The sequence below is a fragment of the Procambarus clarkii genome, chromosome 85, assembly GCF_040958095.1.
Source record: "Procambarus clarkii isolate CNS0578487 chromosome 85, FALCON_Pclarkii_2.0, whole genome shotgun sequence".
In the NCBI taxonomy this organism is placed as follows: domain Eukaryota; kingdom Metazoa; phylum Arthropoda; class Malacostraca; order Decapoda; family Cambaridae; genus Procambarus; species Procambarus clarkii.
In genome coordinates, this window is record NC_091234.1 from 21,241,626 (window position 1) to 21,260,336 (window position 18,711).

At 46.5% G+C, this 18,711-nt stretch overlaps 1 protein-coding gene across 3 annotated transcripts in view; it reads right to left on the reverse strand.

The window, feature by feature from the left end:
- Positions 1 to 18,711, reverse strand: part of krz (beta-arrestin protein kurtz) — a 57,352-nt gene that overhangs the window by 12,380 nt on the left and 26,261 nt on the right. The window contains exons 8-9 of one of the 3 annotated variants that reach the window (XM_045728406.2): positions 14,838 to 14,981; positions 14,391 to 14,534 (exon numbers count right to left, since the gene is read on the reverse strand). In XM_045728406.2, the coding sequence (XP_045584362.1) occupies positions 14,391 to 14,534; positions 14,838 to 14,981 (288 nt within the window). The remainder of the gene's footprint in view (positions 1 to 14,390; positions 14,535 to 14,837; positions 14,982 to 18,711) is intronic. The other 2 variants (XM_045728409.2, XM_045728408.2) reach the window with 2 other exon arrangements.

Below are 18,711 nucleotides of genomic sequence, written 5' to 3' on the forward strand. Positions count from 1 at the left end.
AAATCATCTGATAAAGAAGGGTAGACTGAAGCACAAGCGGGGAACAAGTCCCACAAAACTCCGGGTTGTAAGCAACCAAACAGATCGGCTTACACCGACCCAAGAGGCAGAAAGACGAAGGCATTACGGATGATCGTCACCCTGAGGCAGGGGCAACAAACAAACTTCAACATCGCACATGGCGAGAGAGGACTAGGAAGACACATCCATGGTACCCCCCAAGCCCAATGGGGTGTTCCAGGGCCCATAGTATAAGTAAGCTCTACGGGAAGCCGAGGCATTGGGGTTAGCTAAACAGGTAGTACCTTGTCTATCAAGGCAAACTGGCCACCAGTAGTACCAATGCAACCTCTTGGGCAAAAGAAAAGTACTACCAACACAACCTAGGTGTACCTAATGAGAAGCTAGGCAGACCTCAGTGAACAAAAACAAAAACGCTATAAAGAAAACAAAAACTCCTGAGGCCACACAAACAAACTGGCAGCTAGAGAGAATCGTCGGTCGCCACATATGCAAGCTGCGCCGGCTGCAATGCACCCCGCCCACCAAACTCACTCCCTACCTGGGCCAAAACAGAAAGCCCAAGACCTCCAACGAACCCCCATGGGCGAAGCCTACGCCAAGCCTACGACATTCAAACAGGAGTGAGGCCCAAACACCCCAGGGAATGTAATCCAGGAACACAAGGGTAGTACTTACGGAGCATCTAAGGAAGGTCAACCTAGGTGCATGAAGCACAAAGATACACCTGGCCACCACACCACACACACTCCTGGTACAGCCAAATGGTCAAAATCCAGAACAAGAAAGCAAGGCCAGAGGTGACTTCTGACCATCATGCACATCAGTCGAGAACTGAAGGGTGAGCCACCGGCTATCCCTCCCCTATGGGACACTAATGAGAGGAGATGCTAGTTGGATGATGTGTTGCTTGTTGGTTTGATTTTTTTTGTGGGGGGGAGGGGGGGGAAAGAGTTATTTTGCTCTGTCCAGACATAGGCAGCAATTTTCATCAGCTTGTGGTCTGTTTTGTTTTGCCTATCTTTCTGGGTGCGCTTCCTGGTCAATGGCAAGTATGACATGCTTTAAATGTATAGTACTCATAAGATATATGCTGGTTAACACCGTTAATGTGTGGCCACGTCTGTGGTAGAAAATAAAAATAAAAAATAAAAAAATTGTTCCCTGCGCGCCTCTGAGGGGACCAGGTTCTGAATCGTGGTTCCCGATAGGAATAAGAACCTCTATAACTGATGACCCTAAACTAATATTGTACATGTAAGTTTGCATAGCTTCAGGGAGCAGACGGAGTTTCCCACAGAAAAGTTGTATCCGAGTATGAAAAGACCAGCATTGAATGTAATGAAATGCCTCTTTCTGGGAAGGACTTGTTGGCTCCCTGTTGCTAGCCACACCGAGATAGCTCCCTAAAAGAGAACTGACCGAGCTGAACACAGCAGAAAGTAGGACGACTGAACTCTCCCGAAATACACATCTGAGGACCCTACCAGAAATGCTCAAACGTTGATGGAGGATAGGGGATATCTCTCTCACCCGAGCTGAAAACTCCCCACCGAGGAAACCAGATACAGTACAGTGTACTAGAATGGGTTGAATGGCACCCAAAGACTCCTCTCCAGTCCCAGAATCTGAGATGAAGGCTCCTGGGGCAGAGCCAAGTTCCACACCTGATGCCTGATCAAACAGAAAGGCATCTTCGCACTCTAAAAAGATCTGAACCAATTACAACCCCCATGAGAAATAGAATGTTAAGGAACCCCAGCGGGAAGCAACAGCTGCCAATATAGAAGGAACGATCCCCAAATGACAACAAGCATTTAGCAAAATCGATGGACATCCTTTAAATTCTCAAGGAGTGAGTGGCATCAAGGCATCACAAGGCCTGAAGATAAAGATCAAGATGGACACCCAGGCACTAGGGACACTCCTTGAGGTTACCTTGAGGTGCTTCCGGGACTTAGCGTCCCCGCGGCCCGGTCGTTGACCAGGAGGCCTGGCCTCATTCACTGGAAGAACTGACATCAAATGTAACACACAGCATAAATGCTTCTGTGAAGGGCGTCGGTGGCATCCCAAATGTACAAGCACATGAGCCCTAGCGTACACCTTAATCAATAACCCCAGAATGCTCCCTACCTCAGAGCCTAACAGAAGAGTCAAAGACCCTTGCACTACGGAAAGCGAGGCAACCCTCAAAGATTGCTGGTCTCTATGGGACGAGCACCCGAACCCACTAGGGAAGCAACCCCTGTTAAGGGCAGGGGAGCAACATCAACAAACTCCTAAGGAAGGGCTCCATTAAGCACATGCAGCCCAAGATGAATAGTTTCCAAAGTCTACACAACAAGTGAGGCTCCCAAACACACACATGTAAAGCAAACACTAAATATTGAAATGATACACAAGCATGTGGGCCCTAACAGGAGTGAATCCAAAAGATGGCCAACACTTATCTAGAAAATGTGTGACCCAAAGAACTGGGGATTCAAGTAGCATGTCTGACGTCAGGCGAAGGACTGATCATTAGTGACACGAGGGGCCGACAATGCCCAGCTGTAACTAGGGATGATATGACCTAACTAATGGGTGGATCATTTGCCGAGTTGTTTGCTGCATTGTTTAATGTCTGCTAACCTTGCAGATGTCAGTTTTGTTTCACTTCCTTTCTGGGAATTGGATTCTTTGTTGAGGATAATTATGGATTCCCTGCTCCTCTGTGAGGGGGCCATATTCTGCCTCTGGTCTCCGGTCAGCTATTAGGAATGTCCGGGACAAATGTGACTTGTGTGTGAAGCTAATCTTAAGTGTGGCTAGCAACAGGAAGCCACCATTTGGGCCCCTCCAAAAAACACAAGAGTACACCACATTTACCACCACCAGACAGCTCAAATAAGTTCAGAGTTATGAAATGAAAACAATCAGATCTCAGGAGAGTATTGGTATTAAATAGCAGATGAATAACCAGCAGCAAACACGCCTTCACACCAAAGGAAATGTCAACAAACATAATACTTCTCTAATGCTTTGATTTACTCTACATATTATTACAAAGATAAAAATTGATTAAAAACAATGCTTTGTTCCCACCAGGACTTGGAAAACAATATACTGAACAATAGCTAACAAGGTTTACTATTAAAATTGAACCAAGGTGAAACAAGGGAAATCTGGTAGGTGCAAGAGAAACTTGAACAGCGCAACCTATACCTATAATACGTATAGGTTACCTATAACTATTATAGGTATATACCTATAATAGGTATATACTTATAATAGGTATAGGTTACCTATACCTATAATAGGTTAAGTAATAATTGTAATTACGAAGCAATAAGATGCTTATCTTAACATACTAAGAAGGTTAGGGAAGGTCGGTGTTTTCTATTAAGGTTATCAAGGTAAACTAGTATGTTTAGTATGTCACATATGCACGTATTTAATAAGTCAATATTGACTATACGAAAGTGCGAGAACGGGTTGAACAGCGACACCTATGAAGAGGGCAGCCAAGTTTCTCCAACAATGCAACATGTACACACACAATGATATGAACAAAGTCAATCTGTAAGCAATAAGACACTTTTCTCAGTAGTGTTTTTTATTCAAATTTGTTGTCAAATTTGATTAACTTTTGTTATTCATATACTGTTGAAGTTCACCTGAATTCTTTACCTCTCAAAGTCTCAATAATGAAATACTTTTGCAAATTAAAAAACCAACGTTGAATGTAATGAAACGCCATTTTCTGGGCGAGACCCGGAGGCTCCCCGGAGCTATCCAGGTTGATATGAATATAACAGACTTTGGCATCAGTAATATGAATGAAGTTCTTAGGCCTACCGGAGAGCATGAGCCAGAACCTGGCCCCCTCAGAGAGGCACGAGGAACAATGGCCTAGAGAAACCCCCATGTGGTTGGAAGAATTCTGTCTGCCATCGACTGGGACAGGCACCCAGAAAGGCAAGCGTCCCAAAGCAAACCCCTACTCTGATTAAAATATTGCTACTAAAAGCCATACTAATAGACAAAACTCCTCAAATGAAAACGAATAAACGAGCACAACGTCACCAAGTCACCGTGCCGCTGTCTGTGCAACCTCCCCCTCCCTGGGAGGGGGAAAGGGGGAAGCCCCAGACCCTCATGCCTGCTATCCACCCCTTAGTTCTGAGGCTGGATGTCAAAAACGTGAAAAAGAAAAATCGCTGACTGGAGGGGTGGGGGGGGGTGGGGGGGTGGAGGGTTGTCGAGAGTTCTCCGGGTCTCACGCAGAAAATGGCGTTTCATTACATTCAGAGCTGGTTTTCTGGGGAAGCCCCTTTGTCTCCCCAGAGCTACCTACCAGAAGACAAAAACCAAGAGGGACTTATCCTGGAGGCGATCGGCACTTGCCCCTCAATGCGAAGTTTAGACAACTGGCTGCAACCGCCGATCTAATGCAACACAAGCCCGACTAGGCCCCGGAACATTGACAAGGTATCGTGCAGATAGGACCCTGTTTACCCCCAAAAATCATGTGCCCAAAGTTCAGCCAAAGACATGTTACCGAAGACGGCAGCCAGCGCAGCAGACTTACGAACGTCGTGGGCACAAGGATAGACTGTAGGCTGGCTGAACTTAATAACCTTGCAGACGACCTGAGAGACCGGAACCCTGGAACAGGGAAGAAGAGAAACCGGATAACGATAAAGAAGGGTTAACGGACCGGTCCGATCTGCCAAAAAAGACGGAGTCGCGGGAAGACCCCCGGGTTCGGACACTGAGCAAGCAGCGCTTGAAATCAAGGCTGGACTGGCCACCAAGGAGCCAAGAGAATTACTCATCCCAGTTAAGTCTCCAAGCAAGCTAGGATCTGAACAACAGCTGAACTGGGGATAAAGATACAGGTAACCCCACCTCGATCAGTCCAGCTGCACGGCATCGATCACATCAGCCACAGAACTGCAAGGTGGATAGCCGGTGTTGGGTCTGGGGCTGCTCCTTCCCCCTCCCAGGGAGGGGGAGGGGGTTGCACAGACAGCAGCGCGGTGACGTCATGCTTGTTGGTGCATTTTCATTTGGGGAATGAAAATGAAAGTTCTGGCCACTAGTTCAGCTTTCAGTAGCAATATTTTAACCAGAATAAGGGTGTATGTTGAGACGCTTAATTTTCTGGGTGCCTGACCCAGTCGATGGCAGACAGAGAATGCTTCCAACCACATGGGGGTTTCTATAGGCCATTGCTCCTCGGGCCTCTCTGAGGGGGGGGGGGCAGGTTCTGGCTCGTGGTCCCCGGTTGGCCTAAGAACTCCATTCACATGACTGATACCAAAGTCTAATATATCCAAATCAACCTGGATAGCTCCAGGTAGCCAAAGGGGCCCCCCCCCCCCAGAAATCAAGTGTTAAATGAAATGAAACACTGTTTCTGGAGGGGCCCCTTAGAAGTTCCCTGTAGCTACAGCTCTGGGGCTGACAAGCCATAGAGAATTGTACCTAGTCTCGGACACTTTCGTTATGCAGCCGGACTGTGTGTGAATTCAGCACTTTGCTGGATAGCCAGATGGCAGGGCATTCAAGAGCCCATGTGAAGATTGTTTGTGGTTAAATAGGTAGATATTTTCACCCTTGTCAAGCAAAACTTTTACAACATTTATAGTCTGTTTTCTTGAAGCAGCTGGAGGTACAGAGACTCTTAGTGGGAGATCTACATCTGCTGTTCCAACAAAACAAATCATTGGTGGAGAAAAAAGATGCGAGGAGAAGAAAAAGCACAAAACCCCTCGGTTCAACCTTTACCTCACTCATTGGACGATATGCTCTGAGCAGCATTTTGGAAAGGGTGGTGTGGCAATCGATTGCAGCAAGTCTCTACTTCTGAGTTCCCCTTCATTACATATTTTAAATAGTACTTGTATGTTATTTTTTTTATTTCTTGCCAAATACCTAATGAAATGGAGGGTATTGTTGAGAGGTTATCTTGGATGAATTCGGGGCTTAGCGTCCCAGCGGAACTGAAGTGTGGATGGCCTGCGCAAGGGTCTGGGGCTATCCCCCTCCCGCCACCCGTGGAGGGGGAAGCTGCGCAGACGGCGGCGCGGTGACGTGTGACGTCATACTCGTTAGCTCGTTTCTGTTTGGGGAGTTCTATCCACTCGTTCAGCTTTTTGTAGCAATTTTCACCAGAATAGGGGATTGTTTTGGGATGCCTACCTTTCTGGGTGCCTAACCCGGTCGATGGCAGACATAGAATGCATCCAACCACACGAGAGTTTCTATAAGCCATTGCTCCTCGTGCTTCTGTGAGGGGGGCCAAGTTCTGGCTTGTTGTCCCCGGTAGGTCCACAGAACTCCATACACATGACTGATGCTAAAGTCTGACATTAGCATATCAGCCTGGATAGCTCTGGGAAGCCGACGGGGCTCCCCCAAGGAAAAAAAAGTCAAACGCGATGCTGAGGGTGAAATCCAGCAATTCAGAAAACCTGCAAATCTGGGGCCAGATTCACGAAGCAGTTACGCAAGCACTTACAAACCTGTACATTTTTCCTCAATCTTTGGCAGCTTTGTTTACAATAATTAAACAGTTAATGAGCTCGGAAGCACCAGGATGCTGTTTATAACAATAACAACAGTTGCTTGACAAATTTTCATGCATATAAACTGTTTAATAAATGTAACCAAAGCCATCAAGGATTGAGGAAAGATGAACACGTTCGTAAGTACTTGCGTAACTATTTCGTGAATCTAGCCCCTGATGCCTACAGGGACTTCAATTGAACCCAAAAGCAAACACTGAGGAAGAAATGGAGGGGACTGAAGAATCTGTCATGAGGTGGGTACAACAAACCTGATGCATTTACTGAATAACCCCTTCAGAGGAAACCAATGACCAATCAGGTGAAAGTATTCCCAACTACCAAACTCGTGGTCTTCCTCCCCTAGACACCCCCAGGAATTTGGGGCACAGGGACAGAACTGTGATCCATGCCAGATATAGAAGGCAGAAAAAATCTGCCTCTCAGGGATAGTTACTAAACCTCCCAGAGAGAGAGTACCTCTAGCCAGGCTGGGTCATCACCGGTGAACACCAAGATATGATAACTCTATTCAAGAGCACCTCAAGGTGAACAGTTATCACTGTTACGTGCCCGGTCCTGGCCCGGCGCGTGTGCATTCACTTGTGGATGGCTCGGCACGCACACCGCCCAGCAAACCCCCAATGTCGGCCGGGGTTTGCCTGTGAGCAAAGCCACATTTCAATGTTTATACTCTTTGCAGTTTTCTGACCTTAGTTTTTGTGCTATGTTATATATTTTAGCATCAAATTGTTCACAATAGAATAATGCACATATTGAAACATGTCCCATAATAATCAGACAATAAAGGGATTTTTGGCAAATATTTTGTGTCAATGACAGCGGTAACGTCAATGGCCAGAATACGTGAGTTTGTTAGATGACTGCATGAATGGCATTGACCTGGGAGAGTGTTTTTAATACGAGTCCAAGCAAGAAGTGAGGCACAAATATTCACACATCATGAAGCAAACACCAAAATGGGTCAAAGTTTGACAAGTTTTATGAAGCAAACACCAAAATAAAGTTTTTGTCTTGTGGAGAGGCCCATTTGCCCCCCAACAGGACAAAAACTGAATCTATGATGGCCAACACTTATCTGAAAATCCTAGACCTGAAGAGCTCTGGGGCAGGAAGAGGAGTGTAACAGTAAACATCACAGACATAAGTGGCAGACAATATGACCCGAGATGTCAAGGTTGGTGGATTGAAGATGAAGGTGCATAGTTCCCTGGTGGTGTGCCGGGAGAACTAATAAGAGAATCGCTTCGCCACCAAGCGGTTCGTGGCTCTCAATCCTTCTCTGTCCTGTTCTCTCTGTTTGTTTATTTGTAAGTTTGTATGTTTTTGTTTACCAAGCCTTCTGGTGACCTTTTCTTAGTTAGGGTGATCTATGTTCCCCTACTCTTGTGCCTCTTTAGAGTGTAAAAAAACCAGCGTTGAATGTAATGAAACGCCATTTTCTGGGTGAGTCCCGGAGGCTCCCCAGAGCTATCCAGGCTGAATGGATATGTATAATCTTCTGGCATCAGTCAAAGTGCATGGAGTTCTTGCCTACCGAGGACCACGAGCCAGAACCTGGACCCCCTCAAACAGGCATGAGGCGCAATGGTCTATAGAAACCATTGTGGTTGGGAGCATTCTATGTCAGCTATCGACCAGGACAGGCACCCAGAAAGGTAAGTGCCCCAAAACAAACCCCTATTCTGGTAAAAATATTGCTACCAAAAGCCGAACGAGTGGACAGAACTCCCCAAACAAAATTAGTTAACTAGCATGACGTCATCACGTCGCTGCGCCGCTGTTTTCACAACCCAGCGGCGCGGAGTTGCCACAACCCAGCGGCGCGGAGTTGCCACAACCCAGCGGCGCGGCTGTTTTCACAACCCAGCGGAGTTTTCACGAGATAAAACACCTAAATTATTGGGATCGTCTCAAAGCTCTCCAAATGTACTCTCTAGAAAGGAGACGAGAGAGATACCAAATAATATACACCTGGAAAATACTGGAGGGTCAGGTCCCAAATCTACACAGTAAAATAACAACGTACTGGAGTGAACGATATGGAAGAAAATGCAAGATTGAACCTGTGAAGAGCAGAGGTGCCATAGGCACAATCAGAGAGCACTGTATAAACATCAGGGGTCCGCGGTTGTTCAACGTCCTCCCAGCGAGCATAAGAAATATTGCCGGAACAACCGTGGACATCTTCAAGAGAAAACTGGACGGTTTTCTAAGAGAAGTTCCGGATCAGCCGGGCTGTGGTGGGTACGTGGCCCTGCGGGCCGCTCCAAGCAACAGCCTGGTGGACCAAACTCTCACAAGTCGAGCCTGGCCTCGGGCCGGGCTTGGGGAGTAGAAGAACTCCCAGAACCCCATCAACCAATCAACCAACCAGGTACCCCCCATCCTTCCCCAGGAGGAGGAAGGGGCAGCCCCAGGCACTCCACACTGGAGATCCAACTGGGAGTTCTTGGACTATGTCAAAACACGCAAAAAACACCGCTGACCGGAGGGACGGAGGACCCAGAAAATCGCATTTAATTACATTCAATGCTGGTTTTCTTGGGGGAGCCCCTTCGGCTCCCCTTAGCTACCTCACCAAAGATAAGGAAAAAGAGGGACGGAACCGGGAGGCGGACGCTATGCACCCAACCCAATAACAAAACCACATACCAAACCAAAGGACCCTGCCAACAACCCGGGAGACCCTAACCCCAGAACAGGAAGGAAGGAAACCCTGGCAAACAAACCAAAATGCGCCCACAGCCCCAGAGGCCACAACACGCAGAAAACAGCGAAGAGCCACAACCAAACAACACATGAAGCACCCCCGGCCTGACAACCAAGCCGCAACCCAAGGACACCTCCGGAAAACAGCAGACCCAAACTTCACCCAAAAAGAAAGGGAACTGCAGCAAACAAACAACCGACCACCAAAACCAAACTAGCAGAAAAACACACCAGAACCGAAGGGGCCACCACAACCGAGGAGAAGAGAAACCCCCCGGGCCAACGGCCAGAATGGCACCGGAAGCGCATAAGCATGCCGGAGGTGAAAAAACAAACCAGACAGCTAGCGGAATGGAGCAGAAGAAACAGCAACACCGAACGCAAGCCGGAACGATCCCGCCAGCGCCGCCTGAAATGAGGCGAAAGCATGCGGCACCCATGGAAGGTCCCAGAACAACCCGGAAAGGAAGGACAAGACAACCCCATCAGAGACCATAATACATCTACGCAGTGATAGGAAAAACCAGAAGGACCGCCAGGAACTACACACTGCCGCCGAGACAAAGCAAGCAGGTGGGAGACCAACAACGAAGCCACCAGTGCCCACACAAGAGACAAGAACTCGAGACAAAAAAAACCCGGCCCGAAGATCCGAGGGGAAGAACGAACCAGCCGAGTACAGGGCTCGACTGAACCGCAAAAAGAGGCGGAGCCGCAGGAAGACCCCAGGATCGGACACCGAACAAAGAAGCACCCCAACCAAGGGCAGCAAAGAACCAAAAGGAACAGCCGCCAGATAACAGGAAGAGGCCAACAAGGAAATGAGGACCACGAACTGAAACACGAAGCGAAAAACAGCAACTCGGCAACCCGCAGGAGCAGCTCAAACAGCTCCAGCAGGGAAGAAGGATGGACACGTCATCGAGGTATATAGGAGGAGAACTACTCAGGATGTGTACCACACGAAAACAAAAAGAACGGCCCCGAAAGGAACACAAAAGCATTAGCGAGGACCATAATCCTAGCCCCACCAGCCCCAATGAAAAGAAATCGCAGGGGCAGGAGTTGGGGAACGAAGCAACACCCACCCACAGACAGTGTAAGCATCTCTGATACCACATACAAAAGACCAAACCTGGAGTATGTGGCCCCAGCATAGAGCCCGTACCCCATAGGAAAAAGTGCAGAGGCACGCCACAAGGCGAGCCCCAGAGCTAAGAGGCCAGAGTGGCGAGGACAGGCTGCAGGAATGCAACTCACGAAACGAAGACAGAAGAGGAAGGGGAGACAAGAACACTACCCAAAAATCTCAGAGGAATTGACAGGGTAAAGATAAAGATAAACAGGATAACACGTGCGGTACGCAAAGAAGGGGACATAGGTGGAAATTGAGTACCCAAATGAGCCACAGGGGACAAGTGAAAGAACCCAGCCAGTGTCAGAGCAGATAACAGATGGAAAGCCTGAGCCAGCGATGTGGCGGAGGCAGACACCAGACACAGCGTCAAATGTAAAGATGAAGGAGCCCAATAACTCAGAAACCGGGACACCAGGTGAACGACAGCTGAGAGACAGGACCCAAGAGCCAGAGCACAACCCCCGCAAGCCCAACTAAGGGAGGACCACTAGGAGAGGACAAAAACTGGCAGGGAAAAGAGAGTACAAGGAATACAGAGAAAAGATTCAGGCATCTAAAGATTAACCAAAAGGCACCGAATACCGAGGCTGCATCCCACAGTGTAACTAAGAACAAGATACACCAACCAAGGAAGGCCACAGCAAGATTATGCAAAGTGGCCAAGCAAAACACACAACACCCACACCCCACCAAAATTGAGAACCAGCACCTGGCCAACAATGTCGCCAAACTGCACAATCTCACCTGCAGAGCGGAAACACGACTGTGTCATGACACCGTGGAGCCGAGCAATATACCAGGAGCAACACTAGCGGAGTATGTCCAGAGAAGCGAGCCCAGCAGAAGACGAGGTGCAGTACAGAGGCGGAGGTGGAGCCACACCCAAGCCACTGCACACCCGTAGCAGAGAAAAGAATCGAGGTGAATTTCCCACATAAAATCCAGAACACCCCCAGCATCTAGGGGCAATGACAGGAGAGAGAAGACGACCGAGAAGGCGTAGAAAATCCCTGAGACCGGACGCGGAACACCAACACGTGTACACCTTCCAAAAACAAAACGATCACCCCGGCCCCGGCGCCCGAGGTACGAACCCCACCACCCGCTCTCCGGGTGGCGCGATTCGTACACCAGTCAGATGTACACATATCGTACACACACCAGCAAGGAGTATGTAACAAAAATGAGGCACGTCGAGACAAGGAGAGACAAAGGGAATACAAAATAAGGCGAAACTAGAATCTAAAGAAAACAAGTAGTACGGAAGAGGACCAACGAGTCCAAGAAAGGACTAGAGGGAAGCCTCACCAGAAGTCAACAGATGTTTCCATAATATCGCAAGCATTGAAGAGGGTCTTGAACTCCCGAGAAACTTGAGAAGTAAGCACAAAGGCACGGAGGCACCTATGGGCCCAAAGATACCCCTGAACAAGGGACATGTAGGGAACCTGAGACGAAGGGAACAGTAATGCGACATAACCGCTAAAAAGTGAGAAAAGGGGTGAAAGCACTCCCAGGAACAACGAAACCGACGTACCCGAAAGGACACGGAACCAAACCCGGGAAGGGGTAGACCCGAAAACACCTTGAACGCAGAGGGGGAAGGAATAACCCCCTCTGAGGAACTGCCAGCCCCGCTCCGAGGGTACAAAAAACCCAAAGCAGAGCCAAACGGGGCTAAGGCCCCCAGGCAACCCCTCCCCAACCTCGGGAACCTCCACAGCAGGACCCGGGGCCAAGCTGTCCCCCCCCCAAAGCCCCGGTCTCACAAGAAATAGCCGGGGCAGCCGTAAAACACTGAGGAAGGGAGCCCACTGGTCAGACCCTTATAGCACGGCTAGAGGAACAGGCTCAAAGGCCTCCGTCGCCACCCCAGAAGAGGAAAACCCCTGAGGCCGCCCGAGTCTCAACCCAACTAGACGCTGCCCCAACTCCGAAACTGGCCAACGGTTCGGAGCCTGAAGCAAGGGAAAGGAAGTATGCACAACCGAGGGAAAAGAACCAGGAGGAGCAGACGGAACCAGAGCCAAAGTGACTTCCACCCTCAAGGGACTCCAACAACCAAAATGGGGCAGTCTCGGGGCATATGGGGCTACAATGAACTAAGAGTGTAGCAGCAACCTAAACCGAGCATGCAACGCGGCTGCTGCCTGCACCCACATAACAGTATCAGAGGCCTGGGTGAACTGGAATACGAACAGACAACAAACATCGCACGACTCCGGGTCAAGGAATCCCCGACCCAACAGGCAGCATGGAGGAGGCAGAACCGGTGAGTGTCACCCTGAGACAAGGGGATAGAGTAATCTTCAATCTCACAAGACGCGAGGGGGGAACTCAGGGGTCACATCCATCGGACCACGTAGCCCCCACGGGGTTTCCAAGGGCCTTGGTGTCACGCTAAGGGAAGCCCAGGCAGGGTACTGCGAACCGGCGCCGAAGTCTACCAAACAAACCTCTAAAAGCTTAACCCACGGGATGTGTCCACTCATGGGGGCCTACCGGGAGACGCCATCAAAAAAAAAAGAAAGCACAGAACCCGACCAGCGAAGGGAAGAAAGTGAGACCCCTCCCACCAGACAGAAAAACAAAACAAAACAAAAACCCAGCAAGAGGACAACGTACCCAGGCAGAACAGAGCCGGCTGCTATAATGTTAGAAGACTAGCTGTGCAGCACCCTGAGCCCTACCAGTGATGACAACTGCCCCCTACCCAGGGACACACCAGGGCAAGAAAACCCCAGCAGACCCCAAGGGTGGCCAAGTTCTTACTGGGCATCTAGGGAAGGTAGCCCTAGGAACATGCAGCCCAAGTACCTCAGAATATTACTCCTGGCTCACACATCCCATGGAGAGACAGCCCACGTCACCAGACACAGGACTGAGAAAAAGAATTCTGGAGCCAGAGGCACGTGACTACACTATCAGCCAAGAACTGCCAGTTGGATCCCCAGCGTTGAGGGTTTGAGGCTCCCCTTCCCCGTCCCCCTCCAGGGGAGGGGGGAAGGTTGCGCTGACAGCGGTGCTGTGATGTGATGACGTCATGCTAGTTAGCTAATTTTGTTTGGGGGGAGTTCTGTCCACTCGTTCGGCTTTCGGTAGCAATATTTTCACCAGAATAGGGGTTTGTTTTGGGGCGCCTACCTTTCTGGGTGCCTGTCTCGGTCAATGGCAGACATAGAATGCTCCCAACCACACAGGGGTTTCCACACAGAGGCCATTGCTCCTCGTGCCTCTCTGAGGGGGCCAGGTTCTGACTTGTGGTCCCCGGTAGGCAAGAACTCCATGCACTTTGACTGATGCCAGAAAGTTATACATATCCATTCAGCCTGGATAGCTCCGGGGAGCCGAAGGGGCTTCCCCAGAAAAGTGTTCCAGGTTTGGGTTCCTTGGTTCAAAGTAGACTTTTATGAATGGCATGAGCTTGGTGTGGGCTGAATTGAGTAGAGCTTGCCGGGTCACAAGCACCAAGGGGCCACCAATAGGAACCCTCCTAGAAATATAAATTTTTTACCAGCTTTTCTATCATTGGCAAGAAGAAAATGATCCAAAGTGAACCATAACAAAATGGTGAAGGCACTTCCTATTGACAGTGCACAAATGATTAATTACATATCTATTGCTTCTATGATGAAATATTAATCTGTAACAGAATTGGCAGTGTAATCAGGTTATCTGAAATGCTGCATTAGTTCAAGGAAATCATGGGCCGAGTAGGACTACTAAACTTTCAGTGAATTATAAACATTAAGTGTACATTATAGGGTTCATATTGTTCACACCAACAATGTAATGGTAATGACAAGTTAAGACAATGATTTACATCAATTCAAATACTGGTCAGAAGGGCGAGATGTTTTACATGTAGATTTATATGAAAATACTGTACCAAGTTGCCATACGTACTTAGAGCGAGGACACAGCACAAGTTCCTTGTTACTCACACAGTAGAGGAAGCTAGGTTGGTGTCTTCATCTTTGAGCTTGCCATCAAGGGCCAGCCCCCACTTGTCCTGGTTGTTGCTCAGAAGTGGCGTCAGTGAGAAAACCTTACTGATGGAGAAACCAGGCCCCACAGGGCAGCCTTCCCTGCAACAACACAACCACTCCTCTGTGACCACCACCACCATCACCACCACTTCCTCACTACATCCACCACACCAACAACACCTCAACAAGTCTCATTTTTTATGGGCATATGATGCGTGTGCTTAACTTATTCGCATACTAGATTTACTTTTAGCCAAAATAATGAGCTTTTGAGACCATGTTGATGCTGGGAGTACAGCGATCTACTGCCACTTCAGCCACCACTCCCTGGAGAGGTACGCCACAGGTGCACCTAATAACTATTAGTGATTAGTGGTTAGTGTCTAAGCAGGCACTACTTACATTGATGAGGACGCCAGGTTGGTATCCTCGTGCTTCAGCTGGCCATCTAGAGCCAGACCACGTTTGTCCTTGTTGTTAAGAAGCAGGGGCGTGAGGTGCAGCACTTTAGAGAGGGTAAAGCCCGGCAATACAGGACACCCGTCCCTGTGAACGCACACCAGACACACGTCACCACAGCACCACCACACCAGCTGCCAACTTTACCCTGCACTCATCACATATTTTTATGATGGGCAGGGCAGGCTAATTAAATCAAATTATCAAAGTAATGAGTGTCATATTACAAAATTTTGAAGCTGTAAATTAATCTACTGCAGTAAACTGGATGAAGTCATAAACCCAGCCTGCTCTAAAAGATCAAGTTTTTAAAACAGAGTGGTATTCTCAATTGAAATTAATAAATCGGCTGTAGAAGCAAAATTGGGTTGACAAACGGACGGACGGACGGTATTTGCCGCTGATGGGCACTTCGATAATGAAATCCAGAAGTGATAATTAACTTGGCCTTCACTTGGTGAGCCAGGTAAAGAAAGGCTATTAGATCATATAGAGAATTTATAAACAAAAATACCAAGTGAATAATTTTTGCTTTGGCTCGTCAACAGTAAAGGTGGCAGCCTTAGAACACTGATAAACAAGACACGCTTTCTACACCCATAAAAATGGGTGTAAAGAAAAACTAAAGAAAAAGAGAAAGTAAAACAATCAAACTAATTACAGTAAGACAAAACAGGAAAATTAGAGGATAACAGGAGTATAAGATATTAGTGAGGAAGGGGGACATTACTGGACATGTATCATCATACTGACTAATGGGAAAAATAAGCAAAATGCCAGAGATATATTTAGAGTATTGTACTATAAAATAAGTATTATGCAAGTATAATACTATATACTTTATATACATATGTACAGAATATATGTGGTGCCCTTTAGCCATAGATGTCCAACTAGGCTAACATGATGACAACGATGTTATTGTTTACCTGCTGCATGTTCTCTCACGCCTCGCACCTACATCTCAAGCATTTATTAGAAGTGGCCTCCACTCGCACCTACATCTCGAGCGTTTATTAGAAGTGGCCTCCACTACCTCCACATTCAGCTAACGTGGACTCATCCATGCTTCCAATTTTCATCTGCATGCTCTTAATCAATTCTAACTTATCCTAGCATATATATTAAATAATCTGTCCACTTCGTCTATGTCTCTAATTATTTAGTATGTTGTAAGCAGGTCTCCTCTGGTTCGTCTCGTTTCTAGGATCAAGAGTACAGTTTCTTTAGTGAATCCTCATACGTGGCTCTCTTACATTTTCTACCAGTCTAGTGGTATAACTATAATATTCAGAATTATTCCTTGTTCAAGTTCTTGTGTGTGGTTCTTACACTTGCCTGCTTTCTTATGCCACTGAAATTAGTGTGTGTATGCTTCTGGAGACAGATTTTTAAACTGATTCAAAATTTTAACATGTAATCTGCCTGCCCATTTATTCACTAATAAATTTAGTAACTATAAATCATAGAAACTATGCAGATTTGATAGACATGATTTTTATAATCTGAAGCAATATCATTAAGGTTCTGTCATTAAGATGTCAAACCAACTTTCCTCTTTTTTCATTAAAAATTGTAGTTGTCAAGGTGCATTTTCCAACAACTTCACAAATACTATACAGTTGTTAATGAGTAGTCTACAGGCTAAATAGTTTCCTCTTTGGAAGTGAGACTATACAAATTATGTTGACCAGACCACACACTAGAAATTGAAGGGACGACGACGTTTCGGTCCGTCCTGGACCATTCTCAAGTCGATTGTCGCATTCACAATCGACTTGAGAATGGTCCAGGACGGACCGAAACGTCGTCGTCCCTTCAATTTCTAGTGTGTGGTCTGGTCAACATACTTCAGCCACGTTATTGTGACTCATCGCCTGCATATACAAATTATGATTACTGAATAACCAATTTACTCCACATATTTCATCACAATCGAAGGCAAGACCTTCTATATGCCTACTAATTTGTCTTTGCCAGTACTGTATCTAATAGTTTAGTTTAGTTCATTTATCATGCACCCCATACCCAACTTGTGGGCGGTAGTGGAAAGGGTTACAGAGGCACATAATGGGCTCAGGGACTGAACCCCACAATTCATTTAGCTAAGCAAGTTACAATCTTGATGTTACAATCTTGATCACTGTATCTAATACTGCAGCAGATCTTGACTTTTTCTCGACCTACTTCTATGAATCTTAATTTTGTTTTGGTTATTATATAACTAAGTCTGGAGTATTGAAATTCTTTCCCTTACATATACAAACAGTTTCACAGGACAACCTTGACCAACAAACTCCTGGACTCTGACTACCACACAACTCTTTACTACACAAAACTGATGGAGACATTGATGTGTTACCATCGTACAAAACTACTACAGGGTCAGCTAAGCTCCAACATTAACACAAATAAGAGAGGCTGTATATACGAAACAGTCTGTCCGCGACTTCTTTGTCGTCATCCTGAATAATTATGCTTAATGTGATCAGGTCTCCTCTGGTTCTTTTATGGTGACATGAGGGTTAAGTGTATCTAAATTATGTACGCTAAACATATCTTTGGCTTAATTCCACTGCTCCCTTCAAAAGTAACACATGCTTTGGCAGTCATTACATACACGAAAGATTGTGTCTGCAACAGAGACAAACTTTCTCAACAATTTACCAACTGTAAGCTTAGCACACATCTCTAGCGATAATGGTGAGCAAGAATAATCCAGGTCACACAAAAGGATCTTAACTAAGGCTATGTAATCATTAAGGTTGGCACGTTTTGGTTAATCACTATGTGTTATAAATATATTAAATTACCACATAGATGCATTTGATCACAGGAGGAAATCCCAGGAGCACATTATTACTGCATGCTTTTGAAGGTCAAACATTGGCTATACTACGTAACGACAGACTCTTCAAACACAAGGGTTTCAATATACAGTATAATGCTGTACAGTCATCTCCAGAGGAGAGATGATGATGATGATAATTCATTATTAAAATACCATAATTTAGCTAAGCTTAGCAGAGCTTAGAAACTAACCACTAAATACTTAACTTCGATATACGATAATGATCAGTAACACTAGATGATATAATAGTTCTTAATGACAAAATTAGTTCTTGAAATAATATAGAACAGTAAACAACAAAAGGTAATTACAGTACAATAGTAATATAGTCATTGTATATATATATATATACAGTATACAGAAGAAAAGCTAGAGGAGATACAGTGTACCTTGAAAGATGAATTATGTAATCGGACAACTTGTGTAAACAGGTTAATTATGCACCTAGCAACAGGAGCAACCAAGCCTTCCCTGGGAGTTAAATAAAGCATATACAGCATGAACAGAGTGACTCAATAGACAACTAAGACAACTGCGATCATACTGCGATCATACTGCGATCATACAATAAACTTATTTCAATTTCAATTTCAATTTCAAGACAACTGCGCTCTTCACCCGATTCATGTTCACTCAAGACAAGGTAAATCACAGCTCCGTTACAGCCCTGTATGTTTCCCGACTCGTACTCATTCAGACGAGGGTGATCACCTCCCATAACAGAGCTACAGTGATACAACCTAAAAAGCATCACTACATAGTCTATGATAATAATAGATATCTAATCTCTGTTTTATATCTTAACATGACTACTACTATCACCTACATGATAGCTGGGCACCAATATTTTGGACTGGCGACTTCATGTTACAATCTATCTGCGTAATTGTTCTGTTCGAATAAATGTGCAAGTGCATCGTCTGGAAGTGTACATCTGGCATCGGCAGTTGCCCGAGTAGCCTAATT